Genomic DNA, 15,113 nt, shown 5'->3' with positions numbered 1-15,113 from the left:
GACCTCCCCACTGTCTCACAGTCCCTGGTTCTGTTTCTGGCCCGGGTTTGGGCTCAGGTCAAGAACTCAGAGTCCAATGGGATGTTTGTAGGATCCGAGGCCAGCAGCACCTTCTTCAGCTTCCTGCTGCACCCGGAGTCATGTGACCCTCTTGACCTCAGGTCACCCCTGGCCCTCCCGCCCCAGTCTGAGGACCAGTACCAGTGGCCCTCGACTCGCTGACACCCGTACTGCAAACCATCGCAGTTATCTTTGAGCTGTACGTTCAAAATCAAAGTCCTGTTTATTCAATATTTGATTTAAAAATAAAAACCCCTATTTTGTTATATCTATTTCAAAATAAAAGTGCAGCTTTCATTCTTTTACAACAAAATCCTCATTTAAAAACATTTTTCACAATAAAATAAAAACAAAAGCCTGGTTTCATAAACTGACAACTTACAGTATGCACAGTGTGCTTCTTGTTGTGTGTCTTTGCTCCTCTGAATAAAACTAAACTAGTGGTTTGGGTGTGAGTTCAGGGACCTGATCAGGGTGTTGAAGGTCCTTTAAACACAGTCTTTGGAACTTCAGAATATGAAGCTTCATAATGAAGTCTTACTGTTGCATAGCTTTCACTAAACAACTCTACACAATGTTCACTTCACACTTTATTCTTCATTAGTCTGAATCTAAATGATTTTGTGTTTATGTATTATTTTCTAACTAATGTTAGTTTAACTAAGTGTTTTAGTTAGTTAGTTTAACTTTGTGTTTCTAAGACATTCGGATCTGCTCAGGTTTAATGACCTTAAGTGGTGATGTTGTGGTTAGCGCGTACATTTATTTTTATTCAAATATTTGTCTGTAAAGACACATGATATGTTCAGGTACAAACCACAGGGTGGCGGTAATGCACCGGAAACAGGCTACGAACCTCCAGTAAACCCTAGAAGAAGAAGAAACAACTCAGCAGAAGAAGAAAAAGAACAAGAGGAGGAAGCTGAAGAAGAGGTGCTAGCTGACTAGCTAATATGTTGCGGAGCTGCAGTCTGTCTGTGGATGTCGGTTAACAAAGGCCGTTCGATGTCGGTTACCGGCGGCTGTTAGACACCGAGTACCTGGAGGACAGGGCCCGGTAAACTAACACCAGCTATCCACCGTCACAGCACAGGTACAGTTCATCTACTGAGCTAACAGGCTAACACAGTGTGTCACGGGTTAGCAGCTACTAACAATAATTTACTGTTTACAACCTTTTTACTCCGTGATGATCCTTTTGTTTTTTTACTTCAGGTTTATTCCTTATTTGGTCATGTAAAATTTTTACTTCATGTTTAATCGTATTTCTTCATGTTTATTCCTTATTTTTTCATGTTAAAAACCTATACACAAATAGCAGCTCCTTGTTCTCACGTGGCCACTAATGAACACATGATGAACAAGTGATGAATGTTTATCCAGGGATGGAGAGGCGGAGCCAGTGTTGGTGGAAGAAACACGTCACAGAGCAGCTGAAGATCAGAGACAAAACACAGAGACACAACTATGAGGAGATCATCCACCAGTGTGAGCACACACACACACACACACGAAGGGGGAGGGGGTCCTCACTAAACTATCCAATTAGCTCAAGGGTGCTGGTTCTAATTCCAGTGGAGGTGTGGCATCTGGGCTGTTCCACAGGACGTTCCTCAACACCTCCGTGTGTGGACCCTGAAGAACAATATCACTGCACTTTATTCACTACATTTCCAATAAATACATTGTAATATTATATAATATATCACAGGACTGACGTCCAATCACTGACCTCACATTAATGATCAATAATCACATTATCATTAACGACTCCATAAGGAAAGTGTTTAAAAGCCTGGATGGACCAGTGATAGTGACTTACTTTATAATGTAACAGGTAATACTGTGTGTGTGTGTGTGTGTGTGTGTGTGTGTGTGTGTGCGTGTCAGACCATCGTCTGCTGGAGAAGTGTGAGCTCCAGGTTGTGCTCACAGAGCGTTACCAGGCTGATAAATATGAGCTCAGAGCTCAGGAGACCAGGTGAGACCATCAGTCTGTATATATCTCTATTCTTTATGCGTTTTATATTCTATATATATATATATATATATATATATATATATATAGGCTCTATTATTGTAATGTCATATTTACAATCCTTCATTGCACTATTTTTTTTAACGTGTGTTTGTTATTCTCTCTCTGTTGTTTTTTTCCTTGCACTTTATCTGAGCTGTAATGACAGTATATTTCCCCACTGAGGGATCAATAAAGTTACTAGGGATGTCCCGATCAGGTTTTTTTTTTTTTTTTTTTTGTCTCCTAGTCCTTTGATTTTGAGAATTGGCTGATACCAAGTCCCGATTCAATACTTCTATAATACATTAAAAAGATAAAGAAGAGTAAAAAAATCTGATCCAGAATGTCCCTTATTTATTTTATTCGCCTTATTTTAACATTAAATCCTAAACTGAGCACTTCTGTGACGTAGCTTGATCAGTCAAGCAATAAATTTAAAAAAAAATAAATTTAGACGAGGCAAGATTGAATAATATTAAATATAAATGTCCAATATAAAATAAATTGTGCCTCATCATAAAATACCCAACAGGCATGTTAGCAAGTAAGAAAATAAAAGTGCTGTAAAGTAAGGCCAGTAATGTGCTTTTATGAACTGCACTCTTAATGTTTACTCTCCTCATTTAGTTTCATACGTTGAAATTTATGTTTTTCTTGATGAAAAGTATGACAACTAAATTTTGTTGGCATTGCAGGTGTAGAGCATGTAACGTATTAGCTGATTATTACATAATGTATGAGGTCTGCAGATAGAGGTTGATTTAGAACACACCTGCACATCCTGAAACCATGTGATCGGGCCCTGTTTCCGATCACGTGATGGCATCGGGACATCCTTAAAGGTTAATGTACGCTACTGACTCGTCTGTCTCTATCCTGTGTGTGTGTGTATGCGTGGGTCAGTCCCTCAGACGCTGGGCGCTCAGAGCTACAGACTGAAATGTCTCAAATGAGGATCAAACATCAGGAGGAGCTCACAGAGCTGCACAAGAAGAGAGGAGAGGTCAGTCTGAGCTGACACTAACGGTCCGAGGTCTGAGCTAATGCTAACGTTGTGTGCTGACGCTAACATCTGAGGTCTAAGCTGACGCCAAAGGTGTGAGCTAACGCTAATGGTGCTGTGTCCCTGTAGCTGGCTCAGACTGTGATTGAACTCAACAACCAAATACAAGTGAAGGACAAGGAGATCCAACACAATGAGGCCAAGTGAGGACGGACACACACACACACACACACTCTCTTAAAGCTCAAACATACTCGGGCAGACTCAGCACAGACTGTGCTTCCCTCAGAGCTTAGATACTTTGGCGCACCACCATGTAGTAGTTTCCAATAAATCCTAAATGTCCCTTGATTCATAGCGCTTCTCTGTAGTCCTTGTTCTCCTGGGATGCGTTTTAAAGGTGTTGGTACTCTCGTAGCTTGTCTGCCAGTTTCTCTTATAAGCTCGTCTTCATCTCTCCTGTATTTCACTAGGAGATGAAATACAGATCGGTGTTACATTTAACTCCTTCAGTGCCAGCCATTTTCAGATTTTTCTACCCCCGTCAGTGCCAGCCGTTTTTGAGCATTTTGACTGATTTTAAAGACCCACAGAATATTTTCTACTATGACTATCAGAAATCTGACACCAGATTCTGAAAGATTGAAGCCTCTACTTTCATAAAAAAAAAACTTTTGTTTCTGGCTCGTTTCGTTCTTTTGTAATCAGTTGTTGAATACAGCAAGTTTTACACAAATCTTCAGTTTCAGAGCAAAAAGCTGAGAAAACAGCCTTTTTGTAAAAAAAAAAAACCCTGTCAGTGACTTTAAAGCTATTTTTTTTTTTTTGCTTTAGTGACAACTCTAACATCTGGACATTGTTTCCTTATATAAAACATTAAAAAAAACACTGAGACCGGGCAAAATAATTATAATTTATCTGTTCAGAGTTGAATGGATTTCTTTTTGTATTTTGGCATTCCTCCAACTCTCTCTCCCGTCGGTCTGCACACACGCAATTTCCTCTTCCTCCCCGACAGAGTGTCACTGCTTGCCCCGTTTTTTTTGTTGTTTTATCTCACCATCGCCACACTATCCACGAGTTCCACACATGCTCTGGTCGAGTGTGCGCTGCTGTACGTAGTGCCATTTTCTGTCCCATAAACGCCTTTCCTTCTCTCTCCTTCTGTTAGTTGATGGTTTTATCTCACCATCGCAACATTATCAATAATCCACTCAGGTCCACACATGTTCTGTGTTAGTATGTGGTGCTCTGAGCTGCTGGATACGTCACAATATCACTCTGTAGCGCCATAATCTCCCTTTTTCCTGCTTCTTCCTGCTTTGCTGGGGAGCATCAGTGGCTAATCTATCATCTAAAGGTGTACTGCTGCCTTCTTCAGGGCACAGTTGGTCACTACAACACCCCACAGCTTAGATATTGATGAGGAACCTCCACCAGCGTGTTTTCTAGTAATCCCCGTGAAAAGACGCAAATGACGAGTTATCTTGTCAATGGCACTGAGTAAGTTAATATTGGTCGATACAATGCCGAACATTTAATTGGCCTGGCAGAGTCCACGCGAACTCCACTTTGCAAGTGTCAGCTCGAGTATGTTTGAGCCTTTATATACAAACTCACACACACATACAGATTAAAGGTGAGATGATGTTTCAGGATGTTGGAGTTTCAGGAGCAGATCTGTGGATTGGAAGGAGAATGTAAAGAGCTGAGGAGCTGCCTGCAGGTACACACACACACACCCCCCCACACACACACATACACTGTAACACACCCCCACAGAATAACACACAGTGTGAGGTCAGTGATGAGCTGTAAAAGGTCTGATTCCTTCTTCTTCTCTTGTGGCCTTTGGCTCCCAGCAGCTGCTAGTCCATCTTGCTTTAGTGGTGCATTGTGGTACGGCAGCTGCTGACATCACAGGAAGTGACATCACAGCGAGCTGGTGCTTAGTGACGCAGCCTCTGTGTGATGCATGTCCCACACAGCCAATCAACACGGAGCGCAGTCCAAGGAGGAGGAGGGGGGGCTGATCACTAGTTTTCAATCTGAGACCTCACCGTGCACTGGCACCGTGCACTGGAACCGTGCACTATCTGAGTCATGTGACTGTGTGTGTGTGTGTGCGCGCAGGACCTGCAGCAAGCCAATGAGACGCTGAAGGATGAGTACGATGCTCTGCAGATCACTTTCTGTGCTCTGGAGGAGAAGCTGAGGAAGACATGTGAGGACAACCAGGAGCTGGTGTCCAGGTGGATGGCTGAGAAAGCTCAGGAGGCCAACAAGCTCAACGCTGAGAACGAGAAGGACACCAGGTAACCATGGCAACCGCATACCTGGAGGCCTCCAGCCTGCATCTCTAATGGGATTGGTTCACAGCACTGTGTGGGTGTTGTTTGTCTGTGTGTTTGTAAGGCGACGGCAGGCCAAGCTGCAGAAGGATCTCGCAGACGCTGCCAAGGAGCCTCTACCTGTTGATCCGTGAGCAACACACACACACTTATAGATACGCACACAGAAAACACACACTCACACACTGTGTTTTCAGTGACGATGACATTGAGGTTCTCAGTGAGGAAGGAGCAAAGAATGGAGGAGAAACATCTCCTCAGAATCTCAGCAGGACCAGCAGGTACACACACAGTAACACACACCAGGGCTCGAAACTACGACCAAATTGGTTGCATATGCAAATATTTTTTCAGTTTGTACGAGTAAAAATTTAATCTGGTTGCATCTGTTCGAGTGCGTAGGATGACTTTATTTTGTAAATCTAAAAGGAGGAAATAGGAATGTTACACACTGAGGCGTTCAGGCACGTGTAGCAACAGAGCATGGGGGGTAATCGCACCTAGCAGATGTGGGGCGGTGCCGGGGTAAAGCATGCTGAGCGGAGTGACGGAGCGCATGTGGAGGGTGCTTATCAAACCTGGGACAGGGGGCGGGGAAGAACGCGCCAAGTGGAGTGTTAGAGCGCATATGCAATTTCAGCCAATATCAGCTGTAGTCTACATGAGAGTTTTCTCAGCACAAAAACGGATAAAGTCATATATGAGGGCCTGGTACTGTGGAAGATCAGAACTGATGTTCTATGAGGCCAGGCCAGATGTTCAGCTGTGGTTCTCACAGGGAAAGAGGGTTAGGAGACCCCACTATAAGAGCTGGACCCTCTCAATTGAATTTCATGAAGTGAAGCAATGCAGATGCTAAGTTGGTTATGCTACTGTTAAGTTACGGTAATTTAAGTACAGCATTTCTGCAAAATAATAAAAAGAATACATGTAACCTATTGTTATGCTTTAATGTTATTTAAAACATTTTTGTTACATTGTCTTTTAAAATTATATAAAATAAATGCCCAGTTATTTCAGCCACTGCTTGTGTTTTCATTTTTTATTTATTTACAGAATAAAATAACAAAACCGGCAACCCATCCCACCCCAACCACTCAACTATAAACTCATACCACAATCATCCACACTGTGAATGTGCATGTATACTATTTAATTTAAATGTTCACCTTAACTCTTCATTGTAAATACTGAATTAGAATTAACTCACGTTTAATTCATCATCCTTTTTGCACTACTCATTACTGCACTATTATGCTATTATTATTATCTTGTTTTATTATCCTATTTAGTTTTGCACATATTAGTCGTTAATTACTGTTTATGTTTTCTAGTTTACTTTGTTAGAGAGAGCACAGTTCACCAAGTCAAATTCCTCATGTTTATAACATGCATGGCCATTAAAGTTGATTCTGATTCATAGTGTTGTGACAAATAGAAATATAAATTAAAGCACAAATTAAGCACAAAGCAAACAAAAAATTATAACATAACATGATGAAAAATAAAATCAATAACACTATTCAAAAATCAATTAATAAAATACAACACAATTACCAAAACATTTATAACATAACAAATGGCACACCTTTGAAAAAACAAAGTACACCTAATAACTTTATTTCTAACTCAAGTCAGCAAATATTTAATTTCTTTTCATGCTCAGTTATTCTGTTATTTGTTGCTATAATTGTTTCTAGCGTATACTGACGATAAACTATTCTTAGTGTTTTATACATAATAATGATATAGTTTTAGCTTTAAAAATAAACATTTTACCCAGCAGGATAATCATATTCATAAAGTGTACATTTACATTCAAAAACACATAGAAAAATATTCTGTGGTGTGATTTGTAAAACATTATCCATAGACCTTAACTATGACTGTACACTGACCCAAAACTAAGCCACATGTGGACAAAAATAAAACAAATGCATCAGCCACTGCTTGTTGCAGAATAACTTAATATTGACACTAAAGCGTTTTGTAAATATATTAGAGTCATTGTCAATTTTTACTTCATACAAAACTACGATACGTCAGTTAAGTCAACTATTCATCAGCATGCATCTCTATGCTGTACCCCCCTCAATAAAAAAATAGAAAAAGTTGCGACCAAATTCTTTGCCACTACTGTGGCGCGCGCGCGCACACACACACACACACACACACACTAACAGTGTATGTGTGTGTGACAGTAAGAAGACCCCCACTGCGCCCCCTGCTGGCCTCCTTGATTCCATCTCCAACATCTTTGGGTGAGTGTGAACACACTTCCTGTGGGTGGGGTCAGTAGTGACATCATTGTGGGGGCGGGTCTAAAGTGTTATTAAAGCATTCATTCTAAAGTGTAGATATATAATGTCTAGATCAGCTGCTCTACCTGTCAGTGGTGGTTTTCAATATGGGTGACATGGGCCACGCCCAGGGCAGCATCTAAAAAACAACAACCTTCCTTCGGTTTTTTTTTTTTAATTATTTATGAAATGTTAGAGGGCATTTTACACATTAACAGTCATGTTTACACCATAGACTGTAAAAAAAATGGACAGGACAAGCTCCCCAGTGGAGTGAAGCTTTTATTTTTAGAACTCCCCCTGCTGACTGGCTGCAGTATAGGCCATAAACCCCGCCTCCTCAATAAAGCTAATGGTTGCTATAACAAGTGAAAAAACCCACAAAACTGTTCTCAGAATTCTGTGGTTATAGAAAGAGTCTGAGTCATTGTGAACGTGCCATATGTAACCACAGAGGTGAGGACGTCACACATATCCTACCAATGACCAATGGGAGGATTTCAGCTACACATCAACCAATCACGGCACTCCTTTCATAATGAAAGAATGATAGTCTTTACACCATGAGATGTTACTGGTCTGACTGGTGTGTTACTGGTTTGACACTGGTTTGAATGGTGTTACTGGTTTGGCACTGGTTTGAATGGTGTGACTGGTTTGGCACTGGTTTGAATGGTGTTACTGGTTTGGCACTGGTTTGACTGGTGTGTTACTGGTCTTGTGCTTCAGCAGGCGTCGTACATCCTCTCTTAGTGTGTCTCCAGAGAACATGGAACCACAGAGTGGAGCGTGTGCTGATGTCAGAGTGCCCAACAAAGCTCTGCACGTGTTTGTGAGTCTGTACAATGCTTCTGTTTGTGTGTGTGTATATGTGTGTGTGTATTACAATCAGTGTGTGTGTGTGTGTGTGTAGGAGGCCCATGATGGGGAGGTGAATGCTGTGCGGTTCAGTCCAAGCTCTCGTCTTTTGGCTACAGGAGGAATGGACCGCAGAGTGAAACTGTGGGAGGTGATTTCAGGTCAGACACACACACTGTAACACATACAGTAACACACACACATGCAGTAACACACACACAGTGTGAGGTCAGTGATGAGCTGTAAAAGGTCTGATTCCTTCTTCTTCTCTGGTGGCCTTTGGCTCCCAGCAGCTGCTACTTCATCTTGCTCTAGTGGTGCATTGTGGTCCGGCAGCTGCTGACATCACAGGAAGTGACATCACAGCGAGCTGGTGCTTAGTGACGCAGCCTCTGTGTGATGCACGTCCCACACAGCCAATCAGCATGGAGCGTAGGCCGATGAGGAGAAGGAGGGGCTGATCACTAGTTTTCAATCTGAGACCTCACCGTACACTAGTCATGTGACTTGTTCATGCTGCCGACCAACCAACTGCATCAATTCTTAACATTCAACAAAATATTTGATAAGAAGTCAGCATCATGTAAACATTTTTGCTCTACTGCGTATGATTTAGAGGGAGATTTTTGGTCATGTTGTTGATGTAATGTTTGTTTATGATTTTAGATGATTTTAAATGATGATTTTAAGCTGTTGAATGTTTTCTGTTGCACTTTTTGATCATGTAAAGCACAGTGAGTTGCCTTGTGTATGAAATGCGCTATACAAATTTTGTCTTGCCTTGCCTTACTGCAGCTCAACAAACTCACACTGTGTGTTTGTGTGTGTGTGTGTGCGCGTGTGCGTAGGTCGCTGTGAACCTAAAGGAGCTCTGACTGGCAGCAACGCAGGAATCACCAGCATTGAATTTGACAGTGCTGTGAGTTCACTCACACACGTCCTCACGAGGACAACTTGTGTGTGTTTGTTCTCATGAGGACGTGTGTGCGTGCATGTGTGTGTGCTCTCAGGGGTCGTACCTACTCGCTGCTTCTAATGACTTTGCCAGTCGGATCTGGACCGTGGACGACTACAGGCTGAGGGTAGGGGGGGGGGGGTGTGTGTGTGTGTGTGTGTGTGTGTGTGTGTGTGTGTGTGTGTGTGTGTGTGTGTGTGTGTGTGTGTGTGTGTGTGTGTGTGTGTGTGTGTGTGTGTGTGTGTGTGTGTGTGTGTTGATGAGCAGTACTCTGACTCCGCCCCCCCTCTCCCCCTACCTCTTCCAGCACACCCTCACAGGTCACAGTGGTAAAGTCCTGTGTGCTCGTTTCTTATTGGACAGCGTCAGAATCGTGTCAGGAAGTTACGACAGGACACTGAAACTGTGGGACCTACGCAGTAAAGTCTGTACGTGTACCTGTCTGTACCCCTTTCTGTCCCATCTCTTCTTTTAACCCTGTGCTGTCATCCATGGGGTTAAAGAAAAGAGATTGCAGGGACTATTAGACACACCCTGGTCTCACCTGTCTCTGTGTGTGTGTGTGTGTGTGTGTGTGTGTGTGTGTGTGTGTGTGTGTGTGTGTGTGTGTGTGTGTGTGTGTGTGTGTGTGTGTGTGTGTGTGTGTGTGTGTGTGTGTGTGTGTGTGTGTGTGTGTGTGTGTGTGTGTGTGTGTGTGTGTGTGTGTGTGTGTGTGTGTGTGTGTCTCTGTGTGTGTGGGGGTCTCTCTCTGTGGGTCTTTCAGGTATGAAGACGGTGTTTGCTGGCTCCAGCTGTAATGACATCGTGTGCACAGAGCAGTGTGTGATGAGTGGACACTTTGACAAGAAGGTTCGCTTCTGGGACATCAGGTCAGTGTTAGCTAGCTGCTCAGTTAGCTAGCTGCTCAGTTAGCTAGCTGGTTAACAACAAGCAGGCTGTTAAAAAGCAGATGTGGATAAACACTGGGATTAATTAGTTTACTAACCTGAGACAGGCTGGATGTCTGTATGTCTGTCTGTAACTCTAACTGTCTGTACCTGTGTGTCTGTCTCAGAGCTGAGACCATAGTCCGTGAGCTGGAGCTGTGTGGCCGCGTTACGTCCCTGGACCTTAACTTTGACCGCTCAGAGCTGCTGACCTGCTCCAGAGACGACCTGTTGAAGATCATCGACCTGAGGACCAACGCTGTCAGACAAACCTTCAGGTATCATTGACCACGCCCCCTGGGCTGAGTGAATAATCAGCATTCCCCACAGTCTTTAAGCTGATAGCTGATTGGTTGTCGTTGAGCATAGATGATGGAAGGTACCATCAGCACTTGGTCTTCATCGGTGAGGCCACGCCCCCTCAGTCTGTACATGTCACTGGACATGTTGCTCACACAGCAGCTCTACATTATGTATAAAATATATACTGTATTATTATATACAGGTTAGGGCTGGGCGATATATCGAATATACTCGATATATCGCAGCTTGTAGTCTGTGCGGTGTTGAAAATGACCATACCGTTAAACTCGCGGACTTTTTTTTTTTTGATTTTTTTTTTTTTTTTTTTTTTTTTTGAAATGTCATCTTAATGACAACATGCACAAAAGGGCACTATTTGTTTTAAAATATTGTAGTGGCATTATGTACAAAAAGTGCACTTTAATTTTGTGTTTTGAAATGCCATGTGAGTTGCATCCTGCACTAATGTCTTGTTTTGAAATGTCTCTGTGACAATTTTGCACAGAACGTGCACTTTCTGTTGACAATTTTATGTTTGAGCCACTCACTGTTTAATAAATACAGTTATGTCAACTTTGACTTAGTTGTGATATCCCCTTTTTTGCATGAAAGTTTAAAATTGGCATATATTAATGCAGTATGATCAAGAATGTTTTAATGTAGACATATAGAATCATCATACTGGTGTGATTTTGTGCATCAAAGTGTTAATTCAAGGGTAATGCAAAATATCGAGATATATATCGTGTATCGTGACATGGCCTAAAAATATCGCGGTATTTATAAAAGGCCATATCGCCCAGCCCTAATACAGGTCACATTGTGTATATAATATTTAATAATATATCCACACACAATCCATGTTTCACATTAAAGTGATCGTATTTATCACATCTATCAGGTTAGAGGTCAGTGTTTAGTGGAACACATTCTATATGTTATAATGGTATAATAATGTTATAATGATGTTATGAGTGAAACATGTTTGTGTTTCAGTGCTCAGGGATTTAAATGTGGAGCAGACTGGACTAGAGTCACCTTCAGGTCTGTGTGTGTTCATTACACTGTATATATCACTGTTTGTGTATGTATTTATCTCACTGTGTGTGCGTGTGTGTGTGTGTGTAGTCCTGATGGTAGTTATGTAACAGCTGGTTCTGCTGATGGGACGTTGTTTGTTTGGAACGTTCTGACGGGGAAAGTCGACCGAACTTTGGATCGTAACCACAAGTAAGAACCATTATCATCATCATCACTGACCATCAGGTTGTTGTTGAACCCTGAGCATGTCAACAGTTTTTTATTCTTACAGTATTTTCACTTATTTAATACATATTTTTATTATTAGTGATGTCAAGATATTAAACAAATGGTGCAATTAATTAATTGTGATTCAAGATTCAAGATATTTATTGTCATATGCACAGTAAAACCAGACAGTTGCACCACACAATGAAAATCTTATTTTGCGAGTCCTCCCTTTCACAGTAATAATAAGCAAACAAAATGAAGAGGTAGATTAAAAGAACCCAACTATTCCCAATTAAAGATAACTAAAAATACTAAGAATACTAAAATACTAGACTATAATAATACTAATAATAAAATATAAAATATACAGAATATACAAAATATAAAGTGAGCATGTGAGTGGCAGAGTAGCAGTATACACATTTTGATTCTAAAGTGCGATCGTGCGTTGTTGCAGATTTGCAGGAGAATGGCATTAGTGCAATTGTCAAAATAACAGTTATTACAATGCAGTAGTGCAAATGGTTTTCACAGTCCAGCAGTTTAATCAGTGGTGTGGCGGGGTGGTAGGGCAGGGGGCTTTGTGAGAGAGTTGTTCACAAGCCTGATGGCCTGTGGGTAGAAGCTGTTTGTCAGTCTGGTGGTCCTGGATTTCAGGCTCCTGTAGCGCCTGCCTGATGGCAGGAGAGTGAAGAGTCTGTGTTGTGGGTGAGTGTGGTCCCTGATGATGTTCAGGGCTCTTTTTTTGACCCTGGCGTCGTAAATGTCCTGTAGTGAGGGGAAGGCAGCTCCCGCGATGTACTGTGCAGATTTTATCACCCGCTGGATTAATAGATTAATTAATCTATTTTTTAATAGATTAATTAATCTATTTTTTAATTTCACATAAAAATTGCTGAGAAACGCCCTCAACTTGAGGTATTTTCATTTAAATCACATTATTGTGGCAGATCGAAAGCTTGATCTATAACAGTGTTTTTATAAAGTCATTTATTGTTTTTAACAGACGAACAGATGCAAACGTAACATTTTACTTTCTGTCTTATTTGAGACTGGGCTACATGTAATATTGGTGTGTACCAAATAATAGAAAATACAAATGAAACAAAACATCAGAATGCATGAATTTTGGCTATGAACCCAGTCATCTTGTCCCGTATTGGCAACACAGCGTGCTTGGAGCATGTTGCAGTCAATACTGTCCGATTGTCTGCACTAGCTATCCGTGCTAGCTGCTACATGTTTAGCATTGAGGTGCTTGCCGCTACATGTTTAGCATTGAGCTGCTAGCTAGCTAGCTAGATTCTAGATTCTAGCTAGCTAGATTCTGAAAGATTAGACTCTCTAGTTTCATCAGAAAATCCTCAATTTTGTTTTTAACTTGTTTTGTTCTTCTGTAATCAGCAGTTCAATAGAGGCAAGTTTCTCACAAATCCCCAGTTTGTGACAAAAAGATGAGAAAAATGTCTTTTTCTGAAAAATTAGTGACTTTAAAACATTTTTTTTTGCTATAGTGACACCTCAACTTTAGTTTCTTACTATAAAACTACAAAAACACTGAAACTGTGCTTTCTGAGTGTTGAATGGGTTTCTTACTATATTTTGGCCATCCTCCAAGTCTCTCCCCACACGCAATTTTCCTCCTCATACCGGACATGCCGAGTCTCACTGCTTCCCCCGCTTTGATTGTTTTCCCTGACCATCACGACACTCTCAATAGTCCACTTAGTTCCACACATGCTCTGGTCGAGTGTGCGCTACTATGAGCTGCTGTGAACTTCAGCATCAACTCTCGCAGCGCCATTTCTGTCTAGTGAACTCTTTTCCTCTCCCTCTGAGCTCTGCCCAACATGGGTGATCTCTTATCCAAAGGTGCTGTGCTTCCACCTACATGGCACCAGTTGGTCACTACATCATGGTACAAGCTCGATATTCACAGGAGAGCTTCGGAGGTCTGTGCAATGTGCATCAGTATTATGGGTGTACCGGGAACTTAAAATGAAAAAAGGTTTGCGCTGTTTGGAGTGCTAAAAAAAAAAAAAAGATTAACGGCATTATTTTTTCCTGTAATTAATTAATCGCAATTAACATGTTGAAGTGACAGCCCTAATTATTATTACGTGATTTATTTTATTAATTAGATTTTTATTTTTTTATTTTGAGAGTTTGTAAACCACTCTGTAACCCAAAGGTTTTGACTCCACCCCCTTCCGTCCTGGTCCAATCATGTGACTCCTCCTAGCTGGGTTAATGTTGCTCTGTTTTACAGCTCAGCTGTAAACGCTGTGTCATGGTCGCCCTCCGGCACCTACGTGGTCAGTGTGGAGAAAGGCCGGGCCATCCTGTGGTCGGACATGTGACCACACACTCTTCATCATCATCGGGAGGAGGAGGAAGAGGATGTGACCTCACACTCATCATCATCCAGAAGATGATGTGACCTCACACTCTTCATCATCAGGAGGAGGAGGAGGATGGGACTTAATGAAGGAGAGGAAGAGAAGGACTTATCTGTGATTGTAAAATAAAAGTCCTCCTCCCATCATGACTTTCAAAATAAAATCCTCTGCAGGGAGGCTGAGGAAATGTGCTGAGTCATGTCTAAAGCTTTTCCAGCGTGTCTTTTTCACAATAACGTAATGACTCCATATCCATTGCTTGTATTTTATAAATCTGTTGTAATTGTGTTTGTGACACAGTTTTACTACAATTGAGTGGCGGAAGGTTAAATTTGATTTTTTTGGGGGTGGGGAGGGAGTATAAAAAACATATCTCTAGACAAAACAAATGTGTACAAAGGTATTTCACAAGTGTATTAACATTTATGAAAACCACCCAATAACAACTATGAAATCCATTGTCTGTAAAGGTTGCTAACAGATCCTAAATTTTTACTAGTAAAAGTATATTAATCATATTGCTATATTTATCTGGTTAACAAAAAGTAAATATATAACTATAATCACTCTAACCACCTACTAAAGACTTGGTGGCAGCAAAATTTAGTCTTCAAAATCATTTTATTTTCAATTAAGATTTGATGTACAAAAGGAATGTTGAGCATTTTAATGTGTGTATATAGTTAA

At 41.3% G+C, this 15,113-nt stretch overlaps 1 protein-coding gene and 2 non-coding genes across 4 annotated transcripts; all 3 read left to right on the top strand.

Moving 5' to 3' along the window:
• Positions 1–825: 825 nt before the first annotated feature.
• Positions 826–14,633, top strand: atg16l1 (ATG16 autophagy related 16-like 1 (S. cerevisiae)). 2 transcript variants are annotated; one of them, XM_028464405.1, is made up of 20 exons: positions 826–1,153; positions 1,444–1,548; positions 1,951–2,041; positions 2,984–3,083; positions 3,213–3,286; positions 4,740–4,809; positions 5,217–5,398; positions 5,499–5,564; positions 5,632–5,715; positions 7,636–7,695; positions 8,467–8,566; positions 8,648–8,753; positions 9,441–9,511; positions 9,603–9,674; positions 9,855–9,975; positions 10,311–10,416; positions 10,602–10,751; positions 11,773–11,820; positions 11,905–12,006; positions 14,297–14,633. In XM_028464405.1, exons 2-20 carry the CDS (start codon positions 1,446–1,448, stop codon positions 14,385–14,387), a joined length of 1,797 nt encoding a protein of 598 aa, XP_028320206.1. In that variant the 5' UTR covers positions 826–1,153; positions 1,444–1,445; the 3' UTR covers positions 14,388–14,633. The 2 variants fall into 2 exon arrangements, with proteins under 2 accessions (XP_028320206.1, XP_028320205.1); XM_028464404.1 differs by having other exon boundaries at positions 8,464–8,566.
• LOC114475103 (small Cajal body-specific RNA 6) lies at positions 4,883–5,139 on the top strand. Its single transcript, XR_003675433.1, has one exon.
• LOC114475104 (small Cajal body-specific RNA 6) lies at positions 8,820–9,076 on the top strand. Its single transcript, XR_003675434.1, has one exon.
• Positions 14,634–15,113: the final 480 nt, after the last annotated feature.

The sequence above is a fragment of the Gouania willdenowi genome, chromosome 13 (genome assembly GCF_900634775.1).
Source record: "Gouania willdenowi chromosome 13, fGouWil2.1, whole genome shotgun sequence".
NCBI classification, from domain to species: Eukaryota; Metazoa; Chordata; class Actinopteri; order Blenniiformes; family Gobiesocidae; genus Gouania; species Gouania willdenowi.
Note: the sequence above shows the minus strand (reverse complement) of the source record. Positions and strands in the feature narration are given on the sequence as shown.